This window comes from Branchiostoma belcheri, unplaced genomic scaffold (genome assembly GCF_001625305.1).
Source record: "Branchiostoma belcheri isolate BF01 breed outbred unplaced genomic scaffold, Haploidv18h27 scaffold141, whole genome shotgun sequence".
Classification (NCBI taxonomy): Eukaryota; Metazoa; Chordata; class Leptocardii; order Amphioxiformes; family Branchiostomatidae; genus Branchiostoma; species Branchiostoma belcheri.
Window position 1 is genome coordinate 615,739 of NW_017802836.1, and position 21,241 is coordinate 636,979.

The following is a 21,241-nucleotide window of genomic DNA, read 5'->3' on the forward strand; positions in this document are numbered from 1 at the left end:
AAAGCAATGGCGATCTTCAAGCGTACCCAGTTGACTGAGTTGTATCCTTGGGTGTAGTACATGTTTGCGCCACAATAACTTGTGCGTTGGTCGTTACTTAATTAGTCTAAAATTGAACAAGTCTGAAACGAACAAGCTTTTATATATGATAAATTGCAAATGATGGTAAAAACAAAAGTATGGTCAATTCATCGATTGGAGTATCCAAACGTTTGTATCGTATTTATTTCGGCGCCTTGAAGCTTTGAGGACCGCATATTGTTTATGCCGAGGTCACAATTCTAAACCGGGGCCATACGAAAGTATGATATAAAAGACAAAAAAAAAGCACAACAAAGTTGAAAAAAATCAATGGGAACTGTCTGATTGAACTATATTATTGATATAAATTGTTGATTTTTCGTTCATCGAAACGGCCTGGCCGGGCCGCGGTTTGGAAATGTGACCTCAGCATTACGTGAATTTTTGGCGGGATAATTAAAAATCGTCTAATTATGTACATGTGCACATTCCAACGGGTGTTTTGAACCACGTGGAGATAAAATTAAAAAAAGCATGATGAATGCATAACTTCTTTCAACAAATATAACTTCACAACGCTGAAGTATTTACAATAAAGACCTGCACATACTCTTAACACTCTACAAGCGCACCGCACATTTCAAATACTTGAAAACGCGGCAGCTTGACAGACTTTTTCAAAGCCTGTCTAAAATTAGGAACGGTCGCTCTCTAATACATAACTAGGTCATTTCTTACGGAATATAATTTGAAATGTTCGTACTATAGTTGCTAAGGAAGAATGTCAGTTAAACAATTTGCTGGTTTACCTGCAACAATACTAGTAAGCGAAGTCGTCTCCATGCCACGCTGCTCTTCCCAACTCTCTCGCCATCTTGTCTTCTCCAAAATTCGCCAGGCTTAGGAAATCCGCATTTTCTCTTCAAAACATCACCAGAACGGCCCAAATCCACGGCGAAAACTCCCAAACATTCTGCTGCACACATGGTAAAACGTTCTACCGACGAAAACTCTAAAAAGTACCCAAAAAGTTATTTTAAAAATCAGCCCGGAATATTCCCGTTGTACGAAACCGCCATTTTGGACAGACCACGCCAAACTTGTTTTACACAGGTGTGCAAAACAGCACTGTCTGATTATTGTGAGGCTGATAATCTAATTATGACGACCAATGACGGCCCGTCTCGGTGCTAGGCATTTAAATGTGTCAAATTAAGACCAAAGCCCAAACCTATGTCACTTCTTCACAAGAGCTACCTTCTATCCAAAATCATGACCCTAGCATGTCCAAATCACGACATACCAAAACTGGCCGCTCCTCTGCAGTACGGTAACAAGCCACCAGGGGCAAAAATCTAATGATTATGAGCTGAGCTCTCATCAAGACTTACCCTTAACAAATATTAAGACAACCCATTAAACCCTTCTTAAGTTAATGCTGTTAAACACGCACACGCGCGCGCACACATACACACACACAGCCACGAAAACATAACCTTCTTGACGAAGGTAATGAAAGGTAATCAAAAAACATCAACTTTAAGATAACTATTTTACTGGTTTTTATTCGTCACCCCCAACGATACAAAATAGCAGGGCTCCCCTATAAGGGCCCTGCAATGATTTGCCGTTCACAATTCGTTTGACGTACAGGGCTTAATTAAGATCCGTACGGAATATATAACTTAAGCTTTAAAAGATACAGGCTCATTAAAAGTCATAACTATAAGACAAAGGTGGATCAGTAAACCCCAAATGTTTGTACAGTTGGACCAGTTTGGACAAATTAAGTTATTTGCACAGAAACGAGACGTCATTGTGGCATAATGACTGTAGTCGTCCTACTTATCTATAATCATAGAGTCTAAACCGGTTTCTTGGGGTGAAAGGTTAAAGTTACCGCCCGTGTTGTCGTCCGACGAAGTAGTTCAAGGTCTTATAAGGTGATTTTGTTAAAACCTGTAGACGTGTTTGTTTACTTGTTTGTTTGTTTGTTTGTCTCTCGACACGTACATGTAGACGTGTATAATGTAGACCAGTGGATGTGTTTGAAAACCCGTGGACTTGTTGTGGACCTACAGACGTGCCTGTAGACCAGTGGACGTGTTTGTTTACTTCGACTCACATGTAACTGGAAGTTGTACGTACGAAGCAGAGACTGCCGAGGTAGGCTGACTTGTGCGACGATCTATAGTAGTGGTGATTTGTTTGTTTGTTTGTTTGTTTGTTTGTTTGTTTCGCATAACCGGTAAACCGCCATAACATACCAGTTTTGTACATGTTAAAGTACAAGCTGCATGCGTAAGGTTTGAACCACTCACACCGTGAAGGTCCCCTACTCTTTTCGATAAGTACTGTGTGCTGTTTATCGTGCATGAGGTGTGGCTCTCCCAAACCTCCATACATAACGTCCTATCCGAGGGACGTCCCTAACCGAAGCTAGGTAGAAATTATTTACACCTGAGTTGAGTGAGGAAAGTTGTGTAAAGTGCCTTTCCCAAGGACACAAGATCGGTGACATGAGTGGGATTCAAACCCGGACCTTTGATAAAACAAAAACACAGGTAGAATTTTATGTCCTTAATTAATTTTACTGCACATTTGTCATGTAAATTGCTCCTTGCCCGCAGTTTGTGACATAACAGGTGACTAACAGCTTAGGAAATTTCAAGTCTGTCTAAGGTCAGACTGCATGTGTGGTTTGAACCAGTCAAACCGAGACTGGTCTTGTGTGGCACATGGGATCTTTAACGTGCCCAAGGTGTAGCTCTCCTCAAACATGGGGCCTAAGGCTTTACGTGCTATCCAAGAGAATGTCCCTACCCGAAGCCAGGTACTCACTTCCCCTGAGTCAAGACTTGAAGTGAGGAAATATGTGAATGTGTAAAGTGCCTTTCCCAAGGACACACGCAACATTAGGGGTCTGCCAGGGATTACCATCCTACAAGGAACGCTGGACGTTAAGGTAAGGTAAGCGTCAGGACAACATCAAGTACTGGACGTCCCTGATCACCGTCCCACAACTCCTGACAGCAGCCCAAGACAGGAAGACCTGGCTACACCTCTGCTGCAAGGTCTGCCTTGTCCCCCCAACGACCAGTGTCGGTCATGGGACTAGGTAGGTAGGTAGGTAGGGATTGCCATAAGTTTGTTGTGACTGTGTCTCTCTTCCCCGTTTACCCAGATGTTCCCCACAAGACTCCTGAGGTCGCTGCGCTACTGTCTTGTATTGCTGGCCGTCACTGGGACAGGCTACATCATTCTGGGTCATCTGAACAGCCCACAGATATGGCAGCGACCCCAGGTATGTGCACTGTACTGAGGTACGGATTTATACTGGAGATAGGCGTATAAGATAAACAAATAATCGTTTTAACGCTTTAAAAAAAGCGAGAAGAACAATAGAATAGATGCTTTATCTGGGACTATGTACACTGCCTGTAATGCCTGGGGCTGTGAATGTGGCGTATTTATGAAGATTCACCACATTTGTGGAAAGATTGACATAACAGGTGATTATCACCTCTTAAAGATGTCAACCCTGAGGCTAGAATGTACATTTATATACATAGACGGGTAAAGCAATGTGTGTCAGAATACGCACAAATTTTGCCATCTTCGCACAACACATACACCGAAGAATATAAACTTTTTGTGTACTGTTTTAGTTCCAACGAAACTAGTTTTGTGATAATAAAAAGTGTTTTTCTGTGGCCATGGGTATGTTTAGAAGAAGTCAGTAACATTGACAGGCCGCCGCAATGTTAGGTGCACTGAAGCTAGGCGTACAGTGAACCAGTCATAGTTCTGACAAAGAGGACAGGTGGTCACCGAAACGTCAGCTCTTGTTAAACAAGTGATTTTGAATAAAGAACTTAGGTATTCAATCATTCACCAACCTGGTGAAATTATTATCGGCCATATGTTGTTCCGCATATATGTCTGATATCATAGGGGTTCTCAAAAGGACGTGGACTTCTCAACAGACTGAATTTTGATGTTGCCGCAAGTCAACAAGAAGAGGTGTCGAAAGAACAAGCCACAGCCGAGAACCACGTCCTGATCTCAGAGACGCTCTACTGGCCCAAACCGCCAACAGCGATGGTCATCAGGAACAGGTTATGGACTGGATTACCTATCACCGAGGCTAAAGAGACAACCTACACTATTGACAAGCCGAAAAAGTTGTACCTTGTAGGTGAGTAAGCTTTTGAAGCAATTTAACAAGAGAGCTTTGGAATTTTTTTTTCTGTGAAGGCATATCTAAGAAAATAAACTCCATCAAGGGCTAGGGAATACTAGGTAACGTTAAGAAAAATAAAACTGAGATCCTACCTGCAAAATTCATTATAACTAATTATTGTGCCCACTTTCTAAGTTACATAATGGCATACGTATGAAATTTATATTGTCAACTACCAGGGATTGTCAGCCACCTGTTATGCAAGCGTCATGAAAATTGATTTATTTCTTGTTATTCTCCGGCTTCAAAGTCACCATCAAACACAGATGCAGGAACAATGCAACACGCAAATCTGTCTTGTCCTGAAGCACGCTAAATAATTGTATTCTACTGAATGTCGTAAATACTTCAATCTGTTTGACTGAATAGGCGATATCGTGAATGTCACCATCGTCGCTAGAGACAAGGACGGACAGCCCAAAATCCACGGAGGGGACTACTTCCAGGTCAGAGTTCAGAGTACTGACGGCGACAGTGCCGCCGCGGGACACGTCATCGATCATGACGTAAGTGCTCCATCGAACATGACGTAAAAAGTGTTCTATCGATCATGACGTAAGAAGTGTTCTATCGATCATGACGTAAGAAGTGTTCTATCGATCATGACGTAAGAAGTGGTCTATCGATCATGACGTAAGAAGTGTTATAACTGTAATCCAATGCCACAAGGTGCCTGCCACAGCACCAGTTACCATGGTGACAGCCGTCTGGTCCAGGTCATTGACTTTTGATACTTGTCTTGTTTGTACGTTGTAGAACGGCACGTACACGGCACAGTTTCGGCTGTTCTGGGCGGGGAAGGCGAAGTTCAACATCCGGCTCGTCCACCCGAGTGAAGGCTGTTACCTGCTGAACTACATGTGGGAGGTGTGTCCACTCCGACTCACCTTCACTAGCACATTCATAGGCCACAACGGGGCGTCAGAAACTACAGGTAAGGCTGTAGCTATAACGTTATATAGATACAGGCAAGCATTAACACAGAAAAGGTAATACAGAAAAAGGCACAGAAAAGTACACAGTAGGCAAGACTGCGCATATACAAATAGTTCACGTGCATTTGAGCCTAACGTGCACATGCTTAACGTAAATACGAATACACGTACATGCACACTCAAATACACACACACACACACACACACACACACACACACACACATACACACACACACACACACACACACACACATACATACATACACACACACACTGCTATACTACAGAAGAAAACTTGAAGCAACACAGAAACACAGAACATGTCGTTAACATATACTGGCGTTATTTGCAGAATGCAATGTCTTCCTTGATGAAAACGTCGAACAGTGTGACTACTCAGACCCGAGATCTGGTGTGTCCTGGGCATGCGTCAAACCCAAGACGCTTCCCTGCAGTTCCAGAGCGGACCACAAGGTGGACTATGATCTCTCGGGTCGTCTCAACAAGCTGTGCTTCTTCCTGACGGCCAGCCAGAAAAACATCATCAACTCACTGGTGTAAGTAGTTGGTGTGCTAGGCCGAAAGGCGGTTATACCGGCTATACTGATACAGGTCATACAGATACATGTATACAGAAGTGAGCCACTATTGCACATCGGCAGAACGTACTGTGCCAGTGTGAAACCCGGATTTTTCACGGTTTTTGTTGGATGTTTGGTCAACTTTGAATCAGGATTTTGCTCGTTGCAGACGATATCTTTTCGGACACAACATTTGGAAACTATAGACAGGATGTCATCCTTAAATAAGTGTATAGAAACCGATGCTAAAATAAAGTCCCATAGCTGAGAAAAAGAATAAAGGACGATAATGCAAACATTCAGGACTAATTTTAACTTCTTGTGTTGCAGAACATACGACGAAGAGAAAGGAGGAACCTTTAAAAAGACCATAAAAGGAAGCCCAGAGTCAATCAACGTGAAGTCGTACACAGGTGAGCAAATCTTTCAATTCACACATTTGACATTAAACCTGCAGGATGACTGAATGGGTTATAGCGTTAGGGTTAGGATCAGGCATGGTTCTGGATAGTCTCCGCGTATCCTGATTCGAAGAAAGTAGATTTGCCCCAGACACGGTTCTGGATACTCACTGGACTATCCAAAACCGTGTCCGAGCATGGTCCTGGCTAAAGCACGGTTCTGGATACGCGTGGACTATCCAGAACCGTGCCTGAGCATGTTTCTGGATAAAGCATGGTTCTGGATACAACAATCCACACGTAGCCTCTACCAGGCTTCAAAAGCGACTGGAAATGGTATAAATTGGCCAAAGAGACAGATAACATGCCAGGGGATTTCATCCGCCAAAGTAATACAGTTTGCCGCTAACTCCTCAGATATTATCTGTCTATTTTGCCAATTTCTACTGCTTCCAGCCGCTTCTAAAGCCTGGTAAAGGCTAGTCAACATGTCTCCGATCCCTGACGTTTGTTTCTAACCTTCTCACACAGACGTACCCATCTCTGTGTCCATGCGCCGTCCTCCGTGTGGGCCAGGTATCCCGGCATCCCCTTCGCCCACCACCGGGTTCTGGCAGAAGGACGTGTGGACCTCCACCGTGTGTAGGAACCGGCATTTTCTACAGAGGGAGCACTACTTCAGATGTTTAAAGGTACGCTATTTCTACTCTCAAAGCAGAGGTTTGTGGCGTCGGTGGCGCAACGGTTAAAGCGTTGGACTTGGAACCGAGAGGTCCCGGGTTCGATACTCACCGTGGCCCGACGTTGTGCCCTTGGGAAAGGCACTTTACACGACTTCCACACCTATACGGTGGAGTGACGCCCACCGAGCCTCTTAGGCTAATCTGTCTGTCAGGGTGCCAAAAACACCTTACGGATTTGGTGCGCCGATGTGACAACATCTCATATTGGCCACTGAGAACCGTAAAAAAAAGCAGAGGTTTAAGCTTTGACTTTTTCTGTCGTCTTTTAGGTGTTTTTTAATATCAGGCTCTCTTTTGTACTGGAATTTTTCTTCTTCACGCCAGCCAAACTTCGGTGGCAAATGGTAAAACTGTCTGGCAAATGGATACAGTATGGCTAACTTGATATCGTCTTGCAGCCACGAAAAGATCTGCTTGGAGATAACGTTATGTCTCCCCACCTCCCCGCACGTCCGCCTTTGGGACTCCCATTTCAGCACCAAGGACAGGGACCGGCGACAGGCTGGGGCGCCTGGCGGACTGCAGTCAAACTTCAAGCTTTTAACTTTATTGTTCAATCACACTTGCAGTCCTTATCGGGGCCGAATCACATCGATTTAACAGCGCTCTTGCCTAGTAAAACACTCTGATTGATTAAGACGTAGACAGCAAATAAATCGACATATCTTTGTACAAGGCACAAGACTTGTCGACATCAACAGTACGACGGTTCAAGGAAAAGACGGCTTTTTTTTAGTTTTCCGATCTCCTCATATGTGGCATTATCGTTACAGAACAAGGAACTTTACTTCATGGGAGACTCCACCGGCAGACAACTGTACGAGTTTCTCCTACTCCATATCCTGAATACAACCTTCAGTGTAAGTACTGTATGCTGTATATGTGTGTGTGCGTGTGTGTGTGTGCGTGCGTGTGTGTGTGTGTGTGTGTGTGTGTAACTTAAAAAGGTCTATGTCGATTGTGATTGTATTTGATATTTGTATCAAGGTGCGTATAATGTGAACCCAGTGTAACTAAGTATTTCTCCTTCTCTAGGCTGCCGACCCAAGCATCACCAGACGTGCGGGGCCCCACTACGCCGTGCACAAACCCAGTAACCTCACCCTCCGGTTCCGTGTCCACGGTCCTCCGCTACGTACAGGCGGTATCAACGTCTCCCACATCAACTATCTGGCTAAAGAGATCAACTCCGTACGTGGAGGCCCTGGCTATGTCCTTATTATCACCATGTGGGCCCATTTTACATCTTTCCACTATGAGATCTACATCCAAAGACTTCGCGCTATCCGTACAGCCGTTATAAACCTTCTACATAGAAAGCCTGGTACTCTCGTTGTCTTCAAGACCGCAAGCACGCGCACGGGAGTTCCGAGGTTAAGCAGCGACTTCTTCTCTTCTCAGATGAACAAGATCATTCGCAAGATGTTCGAGAATGTTGTCGTGACGATACTAGACGTGTGGGATATGACGCTGTCTCACAAGAACGAGGACATTATTCATCCGAAGAAAGAGATTATACGCCAAGAAGTGGAGCTACTGCTGTCGTATATATGTCCGTCTTAAAGTACGTCTTGACATATCAGTTCAAGTTTCAGACAATGTGATGTTGGAAATAAGAAATAGTGATAACACTTTTCGTTGCACAAGGCTATGTTGTCTGTGAATATAACTATTTGCCAGGACGTGGAAATGACTATGTCAGGTCGTACCTAAGCAGTATTCTGTATCTGTATCTGTATAGCCGGTATAACCGCCTTTCGGCGTAACACACCAGCTACGTTATTCGTACACTAGTGGAGCTATACATGTACCAGTCTAAACGTCTGCGAGATTCTTATTAAAAATCTTCTATGCACCAAGTGAACATGCAAATCACGCTTTTCTCTGTGTGTGCCGTTTTTTGTGTAGTGCACACGGATAGATTGAAATTAAAACACTGCGACACAGCGCATTCTGAGTACATGAAACTCGTGACTAGCCCCACTCGATTGTAGCACCATATCAAACACTTATGCTAGCCCTTATTGTCTTAATATTTAGGATGTTAAGTATTAGCTATACCTCTATATTTGCACTATGTTCCGTTGCCGTTGCCATATATTGTGCCGTCTGTGCATTGTCGTGCAATAAAGGTTTTCCTTAGTAATACTCAGAGTGCTCGCTTTGTAACCGGGAGGTCGTGAGTTCAAACCCCGGCCTGGTAATACCAAAGACTTTAAAAATAGTACACACTTCTTTCTCTGCTTAGCACGCAGCACAAATGAGAAAGAGTGTGGGAAGGTCAAACACACAGCACTACCAGCGGACTAGCCCCCTGCTGTAGTGCCTTGCACAATTGTGTGTCGCCCAAGGGTTACAGAAATGGATACGGGCACCACCCTACGCTCTGCATAAGGGCACAGGAGACCTTCTTTCTTCAGTAATATTGATAGACCAATATATCAATAGATAGCTTTAAACAATGTCTAGAGTTAGAAGTTCAAGGGTAGGTGTAACAAGTCGATCGGTGTAATATAGCCAGCTGCCGCCTCGCCGCGTGCCTGCGAAGCTGGTGTGTTACGCCGAAAGGCGGTTATACCGGCTATACTGATACAGATACAGTACAGACCAAATTTGTCGGAAAACGGGGTATATCGACTGTTTACTCCCACCCGATCCTTGAGGCGAACAATCATTATGAGAATGATAATAATTAACCCATCGCGTGACGAACCGACCTTTGGTACAAGCAGAACAAATGTAAAGGCCACATCGGGGGCGACATCGCCAACAAGGTACGTACATGTACGCCAAAATAATAGTTACTCAAGCGTATATGTAGTATACACTAATACAGTAGAGGGGATTCATTCCTCAAGCTAACCGACATCTTGCACACACAGTCGCCCCTCAGTAAGACATCTGGAGCCGCATAGTTCCCGTTTAGAACTTCTATTCATCCTGTCACACAAGATGCGTGCAAGATGTCGGTTAGCTTGAGGAATGAATCCCCTTTACGTTATCAAGCGTATATGTAGCCTTTTCTTTTCAGGACACTATTTCAGGGCAACTGCGATATCTCCATAATTATACTAATGAGCTTTACTTGCTTCCGTACAATGCCTATGGATTGTTGAAATTTTAATTTCATGTCTTCATTTCCGAAGCTTGTGGGGGGGGGGGCTCCAATCTGCTTTCTTGTGTTTCAATGTTTCCCCACATAAACAAAATTTCTTTTTGTCTATTTTGCTTTCAAGTATTCTGTTATGAAGTTGTTAAATTTGCAGACTATTCTACATAACCATGTCGTCAAAGATCATAGCTAGAACAATTGAACGGTCACTACATCCGCCTCACGGAGACCTTAGAATGTGTCATACAATATTCTAAATAATAATTATAAGAATGTAGTACATGTAGATCCACAGAGATATCATCAGACACAGGTGATTAGCAGGTACGTGTAGAGGTGTGCTAGCTCTTAGCCAGTAGTTCTATTCAGCATTCTGCCAGATATAGTACCCATTGAATATATAAGTAGAAGTTTGATGGACCCATACCAGCTAGTAATCTTAATATATGCCATACACTGTAACAGTTACATGTACCTGCTACTATTGTTGTGCAATAAACTTTGACTTTGTTTCCACTCGGCTGAACTTCCGGTGTTCTATGGATGTTCTAACAGATTTTAACAGACCTCAAATATCATACATGACTATTTCTTCCGTAGCATGAAAGTTCATCTGTGTTGGTACAAGCCATTATGAAGTAAAGAATAAACTTTATCAGCCCAAAATTTGGGTAAGTCGCAATTCAATCTAGTTGGAGATTAAGTTTAGACTTTACTTCATAATGATGTTCTTCCGTGTTCTCTTAGATGACGACCGCGCATGTGCAGCTGGTGACGCTGCTGGTTAGCTGGTGCGCATGCACCGCCCAGCAGTTTTCCGGAGACCCGACGGTGTGCGTGCCCTGTAACCCGTGTGGGGCGCTTCCTAACATTCCACAGTCATTTGAAGCAAAGGTACTGCCAACTTGGTTTTAATAGTAATTATATGTTATGCTTAGCATCGATATATGTTATGCTTAGCATCGATATATGTTATGCTTAGCATCGTATTCTTAGTCGAAAGCGCTTCCTTCGGTGTTTTATTGCTTTGTAACTTTCAACAAAGTTCATGTCGCAATTTCTGTGTATATGCCAGTTGATTGAATTAAACTAAACTGAACTGAACTAAACTGAAGGTATAGAATGATGCGTTTTCTTTTCAAGGCATCCAATGAAATTTGTACATAAGAAAATATGTCTAATATTAACAGGATTGTTAGGATCAGGCGCGGTTATGGATAGTTCCCGCCCTGACACGGCTCTGGACTATTCAGAATTTTGCCTGTTGCAGACGATATCTTTTCCCACACAATATTTGAAAAGCATGAATGGGATGTCATCCTTAAATATACAAATACATTCTGCCGAAGTGCTATGGACGATACATTGTTGAAGTCCCATACAGATATCCTAAATCTAAAATGATCGCGAAATTTTAATGTGTCTTAGATCGAGGTGAACATTCAAAATGGGAACGAGACCTATGACGTAGAGGAGCACTTTGACGGTGAAAACAACAGAGCTGTGGTCTACATGACACGACAGGGCCGGACTGGGAAACAGATATTAAACTTCAACGGTGGGGAGGTGTATGACATTATTGGTAAGTATAGTCAACCTCCTTGGTTCAACTGTATCTCTGTGTGAATGGTTGGTATAACCGCCCTTCAGCATAACACATCAGCTTCTGTATCTGTATATAGCCGGTATAACCGCCCTTCGGTGTAACACACCATCTTCTGTATCTGTATATAGCCGGTATAACCGCCCTTCGGCGTAACACACCAGCTTCTGTATCTGTATAGCCGGTATAACTTGCATGACTGCCCGCTTCGGCATAGAACGCCAGCTTCTGTATCTGTATCTTTATAGCCGCTATATCCACCTTTCAGCGTAACACAAAAGCTTCGTAGGCACGCAGCGCAGCGGCATCTAGCGATATTACATGACAGTCACAACCTGTTACACCTAACCTTTGCACATCTTACTGTAAACAGTGTTTAGAGATATCTAGTAATGATGCCCCCACTGTATTTTGTGCAACAAGTTCCACTCTACGATAATTCTAGGGAAAACGAGTTTTTGAACACCTCAATCCTTGGTTGATAACTCTGGTACTTGAAGGTATGAGTATTTCCTGTTCTTTCTGGTCTGGTATTCGGCACTTGGTAGTTTGATTCAACGAAGCAAAACGAACTCCAAACCTCCATAGAGGTGGCTATAGAACCTCTATGGAGGCTACAGAACATATGATATGAATAACTTGAGCTACGTCGTTCTCTCCGTAGGTACACAGTGTGTGGCACAGCAGCTAGAAGCTGGCGAAGATCTGTTCGGGTATATCCCAGCCCCGAACGGCACACACATCTTTTCCTCCGTTGTGGTGAGTAGCCTTGTCACTATATGACACCACCATGCATGCTTAAGTCACAATTCCAAATGCGGGGCCGAAAATTATGACAGAAAAGACATCAAGACAAAAAGTTGTCCATTTTTGGTCGCACAAACAGCCTAGCAAGGCCCCGAACTTAACACATAACAGTGTAAGAAGCGAGAAGAAGTTGAACCTGTACATACCGGTAGTGACTACTGTAGATGTACTAAGATACCAGACTAGTATCGCTGACTCGTATAGTACAAAGAACTTTATCACCATCCTTAGTTCGTAAGGGCATAAATGTACAATAAGACATCAAATGCCTCCCTCCCTTCCTTCTTTCCTTCCTTTATTATCCATCTCTATTACCTTACTTCTCTCCGCAGACGTTCGGTATGGCCAGCAGACTTGGTGTGACTGAGATGGGGCGGACCACAGTCCGGGGGATTCCGGTGGTGAACTACAGAGCCTGTACATACTGGCCACAGTGGGACACCACCTTTATGTAAGTTGTACACGTAGCCAGATGACCAAAAAGGTCGTGATGTTTCTTCCCCAAAGCATAGATAATGACATAGCCCATGCTCTTGTATTCTTGTCAGAAGACATGGTTATACTAATTATCGTTAGTGAAGAACTCTGCACATGAATCTGAAACTTCAATGTACAAATCTAAACCTCAAATAGGCTATGGAACCCTGAAGCAAGAACTGAGTGTAATTTTTTTGGCGTCAAGAACGAACAGACAATCATCCGGACATCCGATAAGTCTCAAATTAAAGCAAATAGATAAACAAGTCTCAAATCAATCTGTGAAAAATGTATTTAAGAGGCCAGTGTCAGTGTGGTAAAACCACCAATAGAAAACATCATAAACTTTATTGCACAACGATTGTACAAGGTACAACGTATGGCAAACGCTGGTACATAACTACACTTCCATCAGGTTGTAATATTACTTTTTCGGTGTTTTTACTGATAACGTCTTGCTTTATTACACAGTGCTGATTACTATTTCTCCATACACGAGTTCTAAACCGCTAGCAATGCACCAAAATCAGCAATGATAAACATCAGAATGTAGTAATATTGTCTCTGTATAAGTCTTCTTTAATTTCAGCGCGGATTACTATTTCTCCACGCCCGAGTTCCAGCTCGCCGGCGGGGACCCGGTGATCCCGGTGCGGGTCACGGTTAGCGGGAAGGGGCGTAAGCCGAACGCGAAACCAGGCGAGGGCAGAAGGGATTTCTCCCGCACGTACGAGTACATGTACTTCCGATCGTCTCTACGCGCGGACTGGTCTGTTTTCGAGGTACCTCTTTTTTTTTTCATTTTGAGGCAGCCACCTCCAACTAGCTGAAGATTCTGTTGTCTTTTTGTGGCTAAAGAAGAGATGGGGTTCGCTAGCCCTCCATCTAGGAAAGTCCGACGGTGTAAAGTGCCTTTCCCAAGGGCACAAGATTGGTGGCATGGCAGGGTTTGAACCCAGGACCCTTTGGTTCCAAGCCGACCGCTCTGCCGTTACGCCACACGATCCTACCTCGATAACTACTGAGGATGTACGAGTTTTCTTTTACACGCAACCAGTATTGTCTCTTACCTTGCTTACGTGTCGGTGTCTTATCAACTACCTCCCTTAGAGCTTCTGACTGGAGTTCTGCTTCTCGTCGCTATATGTAGCCAGTGTAGGTGGCGCTTTTACGGCGAGAGTACAATCCTAAACAAATTAAAGAAAGAAAGCAAGGTAAGAGACACTTTTGGTTGTGGAAAAGAAAACCCCTTTGTCCTTCCGATTCTATTTGTACCAGGGTTCTTTTGTTGGCCCAGAGGCAAAGGCATTTCTGACAGTGGCAAGTCCAACATGTACTATGTAGTCATGTTTCAGTCTTAACTGTTTTTCTCCCCAGACTCCAAGAGGGGTTGAATGTCACCATCGCCAGTCACAAGAAACTTTTCCCGACATCCCAAACCACCAGCATTATGTACAGGAACAGATACTGCCGCAACAACAAATAGTCGACGGGCTAGAGGTTTGATATACTCTCTAATACTATATACTAGTAGTATATACTATATATATATATATAACGGTTATATTGTGTGTTACGCCTAAAGCCGGTTATATCGGCTTTACCGTAAAGATGCAGATTCGATATCTAACGGAGACAAGTAACTGTTTCTAACTTTTGTTTGACTTAATAAATTTTCCTTCTGTATATGAAAATGTTGTAATATGCCCGGCTGTTATTTACGTGACCCGGCCTTGGCAACGGTTGCTATCCGCCATTTTCGTATACCTCCAGTGGATGGCGTTCAGCACCAAGGACAGGCATGCTAACGTATGTGTATGTTTGTGTGTAGTGGTGGAGGGAGGGGGGTGCGTCCGTGTGTGTGCGTGGATAGTGTTCAGCACCAAGGACAGGCATGCTAACGCGCGTGTGTGTGTCCGCGTGGATTGTGTTCAGCACCAAGGACAGGCATGCTAACGCGCGTGTGTGTGTGCGTGTGGATAGTGTTCAGCACCAAGGACAGGCATGCTAACGCGTGTGTGTGTGCGTGTGGATAGTGTTCAGCACCAAGGACAGGCATGCTAACGCGCGCGTGTGTGCGTGTTTTGTGTCTGTGTGTGTTTAGCACCAAGGAATCAGACCTTGCACACAGTATTTATTTTGTACCCATCTGCCTCTCTGTACATCCTTGCCTGTTTGACCCCCCCCCCCTCCAGATATGGTACAACTACGATCAGCAACTTCTCAGACTGGACTATGTGGCATTTACCAGCACCTTCCAGCCCCAGGAGGGAAGGTTTGGTGTCCCAAAACGTGTCATACATGACTTCAACACAGGTGAGACAAAATCTAACAGTTTTCATCCCTCTACTCAGCACAGAATTAAGCTTACTATTAGGACATATGACCTGGGAGTAGGTTTTGCAAGCATTCGCAGCTGGTTTAGGACTGGTTGGGGGTAGATTATTATGATCACTTACTCACTCACTCACTCACTCACTCACTCACTCACTCACTCACTCACTCACTCACTCACTCACTCACTCACTCACTCACTCACTCACTCACTCACTCACTTACTCCAAATGGGGCTTTCATGCAAATAAGTAAGTCATATCATGCTATACCATAACAAAGGATGCTACATCATGTACATGTACATGTAACCTCAGATTTGGTCTCAACTGTTAGGTTTGGAGTACGAGACAGACTTGAGTACTGGAGCCTGTACCATGCGACGGATTGTGGACAGCCCACTACAGCTACTAGACAACAGCAATGGTGTCATGCTGACTCCTGCCCAGACACTTAGTCTTGATGGTGTACAAAAATACTACATGGGAAAGGTATTTTATGTACTTCTAACATCTAATATGTAGAAACATACTGTGCCTGTGAGAAAGCCTGAATGCATTGTTTGCTTAACACGTCGTCAGAACATCATATTTAAGTTGTTGTATTCTCGTCTTCTATTCCGTCTGTACTCTGAAGTTTTCAAACATCATTTCAGAAAAGCAGTGGGCAAAATTCTACAGTGTATATAAAAAAAAATGTTCCAAGGCAGTTTTGCTGAGAAAAGTATCTCACTATCATTTCTTCTGTTCTCCTCTGGAAGCCAAGAGCCTAGTACATTGCAAAAGCCTAACTTTTAATAATAAGAGACACTGGAGTAGAGTTAGAAAATCTAGGAAAATTAAATGTTAAACAGAGAGAATTATCAAGATGTATGTGCTGGCTTAGACCTGGCTAATGGCCGCTAATGTATGTGGAAAGTTTGTTGCAAATACTTGCCCCAGGGCTAATTGCAGTTGCGAACAACATAAGAAAGAAAATACAGTGGTATGTGAGACTATATCTACTTCTAGCATTATACTATATTCTACATACATGGTACTAGTATGTGTGTATTATCTGATATTCATCATACTTATAGTGGCTCCCCTCAACTGAAACTGTTTTTGTTGCTTGTTTTAAGTTAAAACTCTTGGTCCAACACAAAACATTCTCTCACCTAGAGCTTTTGACCAGTCACTCTGGTCTTCCTCAGTAGACTGACCCAGTGTTGACGTCACACTTCAAAGAAACCATGCGACAAACTTCACTGGGTCAGTCTACTGAGGAAGACCAGAGTGACTGGTCAAAAGCTCTAGGTGAGAGAATGTTTTGTGTTGGACCAAAAGTTTTAACTTTAAACATGTAACTACTAACACAGATGAACCTCTCTGAAACTGTTTTTGTTGCTGTTGTTGTGTTTATCAGCATCTGGTTCGAAACATCCTAGCTGACGGTTGGATCTACCGGAGACAGTTTAACTTTAGCGCAGGACCGATGTGGGTTGAGTATCAGCTGTACTTCAGCAGTGTGAGTGAATCTCTACAACTTACTAGCCTAAGAATTCTACAGGGGTATGGGTCATAAAATTTGGTAAAAATGGTAATAGTTGACCAGGAGAGTCAGTCCGCGAGAGGGTTAATATCCCCCTGCATGGCCAGTCAAACCCCCAAGACGGCCAAACTCCCCTGGCAAATATTCTCCTATATAATAATTTCTACCAGACTAACTAAGCTGGCTATATAATATTATATAATACTAACAACTTACTAATATACAGTACCCTGTTTACATTGTAAGTTTATCCACCTTAGCCTCTACCAGTCCTTATGTGTGTGTTTTATCAAGATGTTTCTCTTTCTTTTTCAGTCAGAATATGTGGACCATACTGGGTTTGCAGACAATACCAGAGTGCCGCTTCACATAGAATTCAAGCCTATTACGGTTGGTTATCATCATCAATATTATTGTTCTAAGTTGCAACTGCTTAGAAGAGTAGGTGAAAATGAGTAATACTAGGTGTGCAATGCACCCTTAGCTTGGTTGGTTTTCCTTTTAAATGCCCACAATCATGATCATTTTAGCATAGTTTTACTCATTTTCACCTGAGCAAAGTGAGGAATGTCGTTAAGTGCCTTTCCCCAGGGCACAAGGTTGATGACTTGGTAGGATTTGAACCAGGGACCTCTTGGTTCTGAGCCCTATGCTCTGCTGTTATGCCACACAACACCAACCTTGCACCATGTAATATATTACTAGTACTAAAGACAACATAAAAGTTACATTGAGAAATGAAAAGGACAATGAGATCTGTGTTTTAGGTACCAGGCAACTACACTGGACCCATGGACAAAACTGTCATAAAGATATACAACTTCGACTTGGACCAAGACATCACTGACTTTGCTGTTTCAAATTGCTATGATGCGAGTCGAAAGCAAGTCATCAGATTTCAATTTCCAGGTGTGTGAAAAGCTCTAACTTGTAATCTTTTATGTAGAATACAGCATGATTGTAATCTTAGGTAAGTTACAACTATCTGAGTATGAGAGATCATATCCTTCATTTCCTCTATGTTAAGCATAAAATGGAGGATTTTTTTCCTTCTTTACTCCCTTAAAAGTTCAAGAACTTTTGTTCCATTTTCGACTTCCAAAGAATTGTCTTCACTTTATTTGCATATCAATCAATAGTTTGTGCTTTTAAACCTGCAATTCTCCTCTGGTCTCTCAGTCACTGACAAAAGCTAGTGGAATACTAGCTGAAATGTCTCAGACCATTTCCAAAATCATATCCAGTTGCTTGAGTAACTGCTTTTTGGCGTATCGTATTACCTGGATGTCTAACCTTCATCGATGTATCAAATACTGAAATATCGTGATTTAGATGACATTGTATTCAAGATTTTGAAATTCCCCATTTCTAAAATCGTCCTTTCCTTTTGCCTTTTCCCGCATTTTTCTCAGTGTCCGTATCACCACTCCTGAAGCTGTATGGCAGGGAGTTGACACTTCAGACAAAGATCCAACTGTGCAGAGCGATGGGGATATCTTTCCTGAGATGTGAAGATGTCATGGTGAGCTGTTTATTACATGTACATCAAAGTCTTTAAAATGGTATACACTAGTACTGCTTTTTTTGCTTAGCACTCAGCATTTCAGAAAGAGTATGGGAGTTAAACATACACCACTAAAGATCCAACTGTGCAGAGCGATGAGGATATCTTTCCTGCGATGTGAAGATGTCATGGTGAGCTCAGTAGCTTCTGTCTCATGTCACTGACATGTATCACTGTCTATCACATGTAAACCAAAGACTTCAAAATGGTACATACTAGTACTGCTTTGAATTCTCTGCTTGAAGTGCTCAGCATTTGTGAAAGAGTGTGGAAGTAAAACACACACCACTACGTACCAGTGGACTAGCCTACTAGCTTCCTGCTGTGGTGATTGCACAACTGTTAGTGTGTGGCCCAAGGGCTACTGAAACAGAGAGGGAAACTGCCATATATATGCAACATATATAGGTGGAGAAAGGAACTTTTTTGATCTATTGTTGTTTACTAATAGGTAGCCATTCTCAGACATACCTGTCAGACTTATCACTAAAAGTGGAGTTTACATTATAGCAGTTATACTGACAGGTGCTGTTAATCCCCTAAAGCAACCATTACCTTAGACTTAACTGGCACTTGTCATTGTAGATTCATGGGGTGTGTGTTCATGGGGCAATGTTTCTATTTTTCTGTGTAACACTTGCTGACACATGTAATGTTAAAAAAGAAGCAAAGGTATGATTTACACTACAGTTCTCTCCCACTTTCTATCCCCCCAGTATGACAGCGACAACTCAGCTACGTATGTGACCATGACAGTTCTGGAAGCCCCGGCTGTTAGCCCAGGACCACGTGACCAGCCCCTCACTCCTACAGCAGACGCCATCATGCTGCTCCAGCAGAAGATAGACAGTAACCAGCTGGTCATCACTCTTTCCAGAGTAAGTCGCTCTTACTAGGTATTTGTGGACAGGTATTTCTACAGCTAACTTACCGTGTTATGTAAGTGTTTAAAGCTATGGAGAACAATGATGGCCCGCCTCAGCAGTAGTTGATATGCGGTGGAGTGGTAGGTAGGTAGGTAGGTTTAAAGCTATTAAGTGCTTACAGGCCCTTTCTCTGACAACCAACCAGACACATCCTCCCATGGCAGGGGCAGCGGCTCCGAATTCCTTCTCCACCCCTACCCCTGCCGTATAACATGGCATCTTCTACTCTACGACCCGAGGAATATTAATATTTATGAGCTTGCCTTATTTGGCATGACCCCATTTCTGACTTGGGCGGCGAAGGGACGTCACCCTCCCCGCCGGCGACTCCGCCGCCGCCCGGTGACGAGCCCGTTAACGCGTTGGGGAGGCCGTGCGGGGCAAAGTCACCGAGTTAACACCTTCCCCGTGCTCGGCGGGATCCGCGCGCAGCCTCCAGCACACGCTAGCGCCCCGCCGACGCCCGCAGCGGCCTGCATCGCAAAAGTTCTCTTCCCGAGACGACGCCATGTTTGTTTTTATTTGTCACTGAATAGCCGACATGATTGGTTCCGATAGCTAGCGCATCTCATAAATATTAATGTAAAGAGCGTTGAAGATTTTCTCTGTGATACGTGATTGGCTGAGAGCGTGTCCCTGGAATCGGGTCGTAGAGTAGAAGATGCCATGTTATTCGGCAGGGGTAGGGGTGGAGAAGGAATTCGGAGCTGCTGCCCCTGCCATGGGAGGATGACCAGACAAGGTCGGGGTAGGTTGGGAGCAGTTTGGCTAGACTTAGGCAATGTCTAACTTTCGATACAAATCAAATCAACTTTGAGTTAGATTTGAGTCAAATTTGACTGTCAACCACTGTTGACCTAGCAGTCGAACAGTAACCAACCTCGAGAAAGATCATCAAACCACAGTCAACCTTGCTCCCGACCTACTACCAACCGTGGTGAGAGGCCATATGTGGCTTATGTGTGACAGTGGCTTTAGTAAACAGAATTCGATATGAGATTTGATTACTCAAGGCTGTTTGCTTTTATTCACTACAGGATATACAGATCACGGCCATTTCTGGAACCTTACAACAAGACGTCTACGACCCACCCAGTAATATTATCTGCCGCCCAAACAAAGCTAGACAACGTGACGTCAGTGCGACACAAACTGCCTCTTCTTCAACAACTTCCACTAACTCAGGATGCGACCAGGGAGTCCAAAATAGTGCAAGTGGCTTCAGCGCAGGTACTAACTTTATTTGTGTTATGGTGTTTCACTATTTGTTTGGACTATATATGGTACCCAGTCTACTGCAGAAGAGTATAGCCCATACCAGGCTTCGGTAGTGGCTGGAAAGAGTAGAGAAATTGGCGAAATAGACAGATGACATGCCAGGGAGTTGGTCTACTAAAGAAGTAGCTTGCTGCTCTTTTAAAAGAACTTTGAACAGTGACGCAGAAGCGAAGCATGAGGTGCAGAAGTTTTACAACACGCATTTCAAATGAAGCATGTCGCGCTGAAGTTATAACGGCTATACAATACACATTTCAAATGTTCACCATATTCATGCATTCTGTACTGTTCTATCTTACCAGGCACGTTGGCAGGAGTAGCTGTTGCGTTGCTGGTGTCCGGAGTTATACTGGGGCTGGCAGTACAGTACATCATCGTCCGACAGAGGATGAAAAGTGCCGAGTCAGCTGGTCTGACCAGCAGGATGGAGATGCCAGACATCAGCAGCCTGCCTGCTGCCATTCCTGATTAGAGTGGAGAATAGATAATAATAATAACAATGGACTTACTTCAGGTGTGGATTTTTTGCATGTCATTAGGCCACACCAATTTGATTTGTTGGTTGTCAGATTTTTTCAGAAGAAGTAAGTTATATGTATGAAGTGACAGGGTGAAAAAAAAATAAAAAACAGGCCTAGGCATCCTATGATAGCCCTAAATGCTATGATATGAGCCATGAAGTCGA

At 43.5% G+C, this 21,241-nt stretch overlaps 1 protein-coding gene across 1 annotated transcript; it reads left to right on the top strand.

Moving 5' to 3' along the window:
• The first annotated feature begins 3,782 nt into the window (after positions 1-3,782).
• Positions 3,783-21,161, top strand: LOC109464812. The gene is made up of 23 exons (XM_019761884.1): positions 3,783-3,806; positions 3,976-4,219; positions 5,553-5,757; positions 6,112-6,194; positions 6,714-6,874; positions 7,699-7,785; positions 7,961-8,485; positions 9,655-9,699; positions 10,785-10,931; positions 11,466-11,619; positions 12,305-12,399; positions 12,780-12,898; positions 13,514-13,706; positions 14,302-14,424; positions 15,120-15,240; positions 15,595-15,749; positions 16,663-16,764; positions 17,104-17,178; positions 17,556-17,697; positions 18,201-18,310; positions 19,069-19,230; positions 20,316-20,508; positions 20,859-21,161. The coding sequence occupies exons 1-23, from the start codon at positions 3,783-3,785 to the stop codon at positions 21,026-21,028; spliced, it is 3,435 nt and encodes a 1,144-aa protein (XP_019617443.1). The 3' UTR covers positions 21,029-21,161.
• Positions 21,162-21,241: the final 80 nt, after the last annotated feature.